At 42.0% G+C, this 8,037-nt stretch overlaps 1 protein-coding gene across 1 annotated transcript; it reads right to left on the reverse strand.

The window, feature by feature from the left end:
* Positions 1-2,607: 2,607 nt before the first annotated feature.
* On the reverse strand, positions 2,608-6,652 carry LOC147884173 (uncharacterized). Its single transcript, XM_087399133.1, has 3 exons — positions 3,453-6,652; positions 2,990-3,368; positions 2,608-2,817 (listed from the first exon to the last, which is right to left on the reverse strand). Exons 1-3 carry the CDS (start codon positions 6,490-6,492, stop codon positions 2,784-2,786), a joined length of 3,453 nt encoding a protein of 1,150 aa, XP_087255259.1. The 5' UTR covers positions 6,493-6,652; the 3' UTR covers positions 2,608-2,783.
* Between the last annotated feature and the right edge of the window lie 1,385 nt (positions 6,653-8,037).

The following is an 8,037-nucleotide window of genomic DNA, read 5'->3' on the forward strand; positions in this document are numbered from 1 at the left end:
TAAAAAAAATCCTTTTGTTGAACTCACGTGATAGGGTTACATATGATGAGTGACCCCCCCGAGGTTTTTAAAGATCCATTGATACATGTACTTAAGCATAATATCATATATATAATTGACGACATTTGGTACCCATCTTCAATATAGGTGGTTTTTCATCTGGATCGTTTTGATCCAAGATGGTGGTACATGATCCAAGTTGCACCATGAAGTAAGCAAATTTTTTAAGATAGAGATGTGGATATGGAGATGCCACTACCAATGTCGGATCCAATTGATCCAGATTAATCTAGCAAAGAAGATGAAGATCACAATATGAGCCAAGAGGCAGATGCGCATAATGACATCACACGGGAGGAAGATGGAGATCACGATATTGAGAAAGAAGACAACGATCATCAAGAATCACCACACTTTATTGAATAAGATGATCAAGTACTTTTAGGTGAACGTACGATGCTAGAGTACGATGATGATATAGGAGATCAACTCGGTATAGAGTTAGAGATAGACTTGTTTGGCACATTAGACTTGGCTCAAGATGAAACCGTTGATGTAAATGCTCTTCATTGATTTCATTCATCTCAAACTTAGACATGAATATATGAGCTTCAAAGGCTTGATGTACATGCTGTCGTACTTTTATTCTCTCAAAAGATCAAACATGTATGAAAATTTAAAAAGAGTTGCCATTGGAGAAAACTAACTTTTAAGGTCGATATGAGAAAAAAAACTCTGTAAAACGTCGCTATAAAAAGTATCTTAGTACCACTATATAACGACACTTATAATTCTGATAAAAGTTGCTATATAGCGACTTTAGCAATGGTCACTATATAGCGACGTTTGACTAAAGTCGCTATATAGCGACCCTTGACGAGGCGCGCTTCCAATACCAATGATTAGCGTCCCGTGCATGCTAAATGTCGGTACTTAAACGTCGCAATAGGATCCGTGTGTAGTAGTGATTGTACACAACATTTGAAAAATATATCGAATGTTACAAAACAATTTGAAATACAAAGAGAGAGATAAGAGATATTTTGAAATCACCCATCAAATATTCTATATCTGGGGGTGGGGGCAATCACTATGTAAAAATTTCATATAGGATATGCAATCAAGGGGTATTAAAAGTAGTCCTTACAGATGAAAATGTTCACTTTTAGAATTTGAAAAAATATTATGTATTTATATTTTGTGTATCTCCATAAAAATATAAAACCCTTTCTATTGATAGCAAGTGCTATCTTACATATGGCTTAGTGACCACCCTATGGGGTCTAAAATTTAATTCTACAAAATACAAAGTGGTAGATAAGAGAAAATAACTTTAAATGAAAACTTTGTCAACATCATTATTGTGAAATCTATATTAGAAAGAGATTATAATGTCTCGCAAAAGTAGATAGACATCAAACTGTTGACTAGCATTGATATCACCACCATTAGGACTCTCATCCTCATCACTTGGATGGTCACTCTCAAGGTCCTCCTCTATGTCTTCATGGATCTAATTGTACTAATGTATCCTTGATCCATGAAGTCATCAACTTTGTCCATGATATCCTTTACGTAGGTTACTTGTCCATATCTTGAATTTGTCGATCTCTTCATAGGGTGTTGCAGCCTTTTAAATTATCTTTTGTCTATTGCGAAGTTTTTCTCTCAAAGCATATTCAATGTCCCCTAGACACATTGAAATCTATACAATATTTATCTTGTTCCGGTTTTTCTAAAACATGAGATAGTAGGAAACCATGTCTATTATTATCAGGACATTGGCAATAGGGGCGGGCGAAATTTGAGGAAGATTATATAGGGTTTGGATAATTCATTAATATAGGCATTAAAATAAAGCAATAGGGACAGATAGAAAATGTTATGAAACCAAGTAGTAAACATCATGAGATTTTATGCTATAAAACCTCCCAAATATATGAAGGGGAGGATGGGGAATAACAAAGGAGGGGAGAAAGAGGCAAGTGGCATCAATACAAGATTCAAAGTTTTGAATCTAATGATTATATTCTGAGTTTAAACATGTAAAAACTTCATTCTATTTAAGGAATTTTGAAATTTTCATTCAAGAGAAATAGCCAAGAGACATAGTATGTGAAAATCTTGTGAATAGCATTATGTCACTAAGCATTATAGGAGTACTATGCAAGATTGCTAAAAGAAAGAGTATATGAGGAGTAATATATTAGTAAGCATGAAGGATGGGCCGAGTTAATGACCAGAATAGGACATGATGAGATAAATAGGGGACGTAAGTTTTACATTAATATCGACAATACAACCTTGAAAGAAAAAACTAAGATAAAACTGTAGAAGGCAGCATTGATATTAGTGTGTATGGTAGTAGTGGTAGTGCCAAGTTTCTAGTAAGAGCCTGAAGGAATTGGTTATTGAGATTATTAGTTTTCTAACCCTTTGGAGTCCTAGTAGTTTGAAAAAATCCTTGTATAACTACTATTTTATTTTTAAAGGGAATCATTTTGAACGATAGCATGGCTAGTTTATTAAGAGACATAAATGACACTTTTCCGTAGATGAGTTGGAATGAACGATTAACTATATAGACACCCCATATAGCATGTGTGCATGTGTGAGCACTCAAGGCAAATTTATAAGCCCTTAAGGGTGTATATCTTCTGCAACTCCAGAAGAAAATAAAGCCCTTCTATGGCACGCACGCACTTACATATTGAGCTCGTTGGAAAAAAAATGTCACTATGCATGCCGGGTTATGCATAGAAGCTGGAGATTGGACTCTCTCCTTAGTGGCTACCGCTAGAATCACAATCGCCATGTCTGCACAAACAACCTTTTTCTTATGCCCATGGAAAAGAATGTGATCGATCACCTCATAGCTCTTCACAAAACTACTAAATTTGTCATACTCAACTATGAAAATATTCACAACAGTCGAGAATATTAAACGAAGAGCAAATACGGTCACAAAAAATAACACCACCTTGTTTACCTGCCATTGTTGCCCTTTTGATCACTCAACGCAAGCTCTTGCACGGAGGGATAACTTTGCTGTTGCACCTTCCTAATCTTCAGCAACTCTGTCACAACTAGTCTCATTGTTGGACGGTCGCTTGGCCTCTCTCGCGTACAGTGTACTGCCAGCGCTATGACTAGGGAAATCTCCTCCAGTCGTGATTCTACTGACGTCTCCAAAATGGCTTCATCGAGGACTGCGTTTGAGTTTGCAGGGAAATTCGCGAGCACCCATTGGCTCAAATTATACCCCACACTCGCATCCGTCGGGCGTTTCTTTGTCAGCAGCTCCAGGAGCACCACACCATAGCTGTACACGTCTCCTCTGATTGAAGCCCTTCTTGTGTAAGCGTATTCTGATACAAATCACAGAATCAGTCATTAGGTACTGTAATACATTCTTGAATGATGTTTATTAAGGAAAGGTTTCCATGATGTACCCGGAGCGATGTATCCGATAGAGCCTTTAAGCGTAGAAGAGACATCAGTTCCACTGTTTCTCGGATCGTTTATGACAGTGGAAACTCCGAAATCTGCGACATGGGCAACAAAATCTGCGTCTAGAAGGATGTTGCTGGGCTTCAAGTCCCCATGCACAATGGCCTGGCCATATTCATGGTGCAGATAGGCCATACCATATGCGACATCCGTTGCAATATTCAGGCGCTTCTCCCAGCTGAGCTCACAGACTTGGCATCCGTGCAAAAGGGCTTCCAAGCTACCATTGGGCATGAACTCCAACACTAGTGCTTTGATGTCGAGGTTGAAGCAATAGCCTAGAATTTTGACTACGTTTCTGTGTTTTATCTTTCCCAAAACCTCTATTTCTCTGATCAAGCTGCCTTGAGCCTTGTCATCATCCCAAACTTTTAGTCTTTTGACTGCGACAACCTTTCCCGGAGGTACGATGCCTTTATAGACTGTACTAGAACCACCCATTCCAACGATGTTCCGATCATCGAAACCTTCTGTGGCTCTAGAAATATCTTCATGTGTAAGCTTCAAATGTTCTCCCAACATTGCTTGTTCCCTAGGCCTTCCACTGATGACCTTAATGCGGTACCAACCAATGACGAAAAATGCTACACACGCAATCATGATAGCACCAATAACAGCTGATCCAACTACTGCTCCCTTGTGAAAAGTTTTCCCGGAAGAAGGGCTTGGGCAATGCTTATGAACGACGGGGCCACAGAGCTTTGCATTTCCAAGGAAAGAAGATGCATTCAGATGCCTAAAGGCACCCGAAGTCGGGATATAGCCTACGAAGTCATTGTTAGAGACATTTAAAAACCTGAGTTTTTTCATGTTTATTAGAAATGAAGGCAAAGTGCCGGACAAATTATTGGATGAAAGATCAAGCTCCGTAAGAAAAGTTGCAGCCGCTAGCTGCTTAGGAATAGTTCCTGTAAGCAGATTATTAGATAGATTGAGGATATTCAAACTCTTGAGATTTCCGAGAGATTCAGGGATTCCCCCGCTTAGCCTATTTCTCGAGACGTTCAGAAAGGTAAGGGCGTTGCAGCCGCCGAGACTTTGGGGAACAACCCCGAAGAAATCATTTGCAGCAAGATCGATTCCTAAAACTAATATCATGCCTCCTAGCTCAGAAGGTATGTGTCCCGAGAGCCGATTATGTGCCAATGAGAAAACAAATTGCAGATCACGAAGAGTTGCAATAGAAGTCGGTATTTTCCCACTTAAAAGGTTGTAGGATAAATCTATGTATTCCAGTTTCTGGCAGTTACCTAGACTAGAAGGTATGGCTCCAGTAAGCATATTATGTTGCAGCGTCAACCAAGTCAATCCGTGAAGCTGCCCTAAAGCTGTGGGAATGCTTCCATCCAATCTATTATTGTCCAGGGAAAGAGAGGTGAGGAAGCTGAGATTACCAATTTCCGGTGGGATGTTCCCGGAGAGGAGATTGAAGTCTAGATTTAATCCCTGAAGGTTTGTCAAACGGCCAAAGGCAGGCGGAACAAACCCCGATAGGGGATTCAATGCCGTTTCCAGGTCTATCAGACTTGTACAATTTCCAAGAGTAGCTGGAATTTGTCCAACGAATCTATTGTCAAAGAGCTCAATTTGTAGCATGTTGAACAACGCACCTAACTCAGCTGGAATAAGACCACTCAATCGGTTTCCACCCACTCCTAAGTACTTGATAGCCGTGCAATTTCCCAGCGTACCAGGAAGCTCGCCGCTCAGCATGTTGTAAAATATTGAAAGCACCTCTAAATTTGTGAGGTTCCCTATTTCAGCTGGTAGTGGGCCTACAATCCTGTTCACTGAAAGGTCGATGCGTGTAATAAGTGTGCAATTCATCAGGGAAGGTGCAAGTGTGCCCGTCAAACTATTATTATGGAGGTACAAATCTGTCAAGGCTTTGAGAGAGCTTAACTGGGGTGGGATTAAACCATCCAGCTGATTCTCTGCGAGAAGGATGCTTGTCAAAGCTGTGCAGTTACCTAGAGTAGCTGGTATCTGCTGGGTAAGGTTGTTCTGGACGAGCGCAATGTATTCCAAGTTCTTTAGCAGGCCAAATTCAGTTGGTATGGAGCCGGTCAGAAAATTGCTTGACATCTCCAAACTTCTGAGATCTGTGCAGTTACTTAACGCGAGAGGGATTCTCCCGCGCATTTCATTGGTGTCCAAATACAGTGCTCGAAGGCTCAAAAGGAGCCCGAGAGATCCCGGTACAGACCCTGATAAACCATTGGAGGAGAGGTCAACATGTCGGAGTCTCGTGCAGTTGCTCAGTGTTTCCGGTATAACTCCGAGCAACATATTTGATCTAACGATCAGCACCTCGAGCTGCTGAAGATTCACGACACTGAAAGGAATTCCGCCGGAGAGAGCGTTTTGGCCCAGATCAAGGGCGACAATCGAGGTGCAGGAACTAATATTGGCAGGAATAGAGCCCACGAAGTAGTTACTCGATAAGTTGAGAGTAATAAGACGGTGAAGGTCCCCGACGCTAGAAGGTATTTCTCCAGAGAGGGCATTTTGGCTGAGATCCAGAGCGGTGAGAGAGGTAAGAGAACCGATCTCAGCAGGAATGTTTCCAGAGAGATTGTTGTGGGAGAGGTTGAGCGACGTAAGGTAGACCAATCCCCCGAGGAGGGGCGTGATAGAACCTTGCAACTGGACGTGTGCCAAGCCGAGGGCGACGACTCGATGCGTTCCTCTCTCACAAGTTATGCCGGCCCAACGACAAAGTGTGGATTTGTGAGCTGCATCCCAGTTGCTCAATACGAACGAGGGGTCGTGTGTGATGAGCTTCTTAAACTCCATAAGGGATTGGATTTGGGGATGGAGATCGTCACTACTCTCGAAATTAGCTTTGAGGATAGCATTGTGGCCTCCTGCAAGTATTCGGGAGGATTGATTCTGAGCAAATACAGAAGTCATGACGGCCTGAATACTGAGAAAGGCGAGGAAGAGCTTAACTGACGAGTGGAAGAATGGGAATAGTTCCATAACGAGAAGGTTTGAGATCAGAAGGTGGTGGACTAATGCTAGAAACGATTGAGCAAGGGCTTTGGGCACTCTGGAATGCTCATGCTCAAGCAAGAGCTGATGAGGGATAGGAAGAGGCAATAATGAAGTCAAAGTGAACCAAGCGAGGGAGTAAACCTGCACAAGGCAATCATATGCAATCGAGTCGCGAATTAAGAAGACACTGAAAGTCTTGCGTGAATCGAACTGCTTACAGTCCATCTGTGGGTCTGCAGTGTCTTTTCCGAAAAGGCATTTTCAGCTCCTCCTTGATTTTTTCAGTGTATAGCCTCTTTCTAGTTTCCCTAGCGTTCCCTACCTCTGCACATGTGACATATCACGTGCTTAGGCTTGCTTTACCTTGTTCATTGCCGTAATTTGTCGTTGATTATGACTCAGTCTGTCCTATGATCGTGTGCAGCAAGCTCGATCTTCGTATACGCTAGTTTGTTTCGTGTCGACGTGTTCGACTGAACTTTGATCTTTGAAGACTCAAATTCAAGACACTGCCCTATGCGTCGCCTTAAGTCACACGTCCAACGTGCCGCTTCACGTGCATTACTTTTTCCGTCCCCCCTTTCTCACGCTTCACGCGCATTACTTATTGTTTTGTCAGTCCAAGTGGAGTCTCGCTAGACCGTGGACAGCAATGCCACTTTTCATGCTTTGGATAGGACAAACGATACACCCCTAGATTTATCCCCATGCAATCTATTCAGTTAGATTGGTATCGATTGGTATCATGGGCGCGCCTAATGCTTGAATCGGGTTGTTCCGCACTTATTGAATAGGAGAACTTCTTGAATCACGTAGAGGCTTTTAGGTCAGAGAGACTTCCTTGATTAGAGAACTTCTTGAATGACCTACCGGCGATGCGATCGTGGAGCATAGTGGCCAAAGTAAAGCAAACTCAGAGTTCTTGATCAATCTTTCTAGGTAGTTGCTTATCTTCATTTTGTTTCTAAATCCCGGGGTCTACTTTCCTCAGTACTTTTGTGCTTTCTACTTGTTTAGGCACTGTTTCGGTCGGCATTTGTAGCTTTTGGGATTTGGGATGCAGTTGTGAGATGGGTAAAGCCGGGATGCAGTTCATGTGCATTGAAGCTGCAGCTTGGATTGCCTGCATTGAGGCCATGTTGCCAAACATCCTATGGCCCTCCGTTTCTTCTGGTTTATCACATTCAATGTGGAGCTACAAGGTTCTATCTTTCAATTGGTGTCAGAGCAGGTCTCTCTTAAGACCTTCTCCTTATGTATGCCCTCTTCCTTTGGCTTTTTTCCCCACACTCTCTTCAAGCCTTGGGACGTCATCAATCTAAGTTTCCAATTCCAACTCAAGGAGGAGGTAGAAACTTGAGAGGTGAGAGCACTAAGAGATCTCAACAATGGAAGTGGAGTGGAAGAAGGTGAAAGAGGGAGAGCTAGGAAAGAGAGCAACATAAGTTTTGGTGGGTGCAGAACACCCTAATCTTCTATGTCATTCATATATATATATGTGTGTGTTTGAGTATTGTACATAACCGAGGT

The sequence above is a fragment of the Dipteris shenzhenensis genome, chromosome 27, assembly GCF_047967505.1.
Source record: "Dipteris shenzhenensis isolate YYH24624 ecotype China chromosome 27, Dip_SZ_1.0, whole genome shotgun sequence".
In the NCBI taxonomy this organism is placed as follows: domain Eukaryota; kingdom Viridiplantae; phylum Streptophyta; class Polypodiopsida; order Gleicheniales; family Dipteridaceae; genus Dipteris; species Dipteris shenzhenensis.

What these genes read in the sequence shown, in the direction of transcription:
- LOC147884173 (XM_087399133.1), bottom strand. Translation starts at nt 6,492, where the DNA reads ATGGAACTATTCCCATTCTTCCACTCGTCAGTTAAGCTCTTCCTCGCC. An exon ending in TATCGGATACATCGCTCCGG is followed by an intron (nt 3,369 to 3,452) that starts GTACATCATGGA and finishes GATTTGTATCAG; the next exon opens with AATACGCTTACACAAGAAGG. An exon ending in CAAAAGGGCAACAATGGCAG is followed by an intron (nt 2,818 to 2,989) that starts GTAAACAAGGTG and finishes TTGTTTGTGCAG; the next exon opens with ACATGGCGATTGTGATTCTA.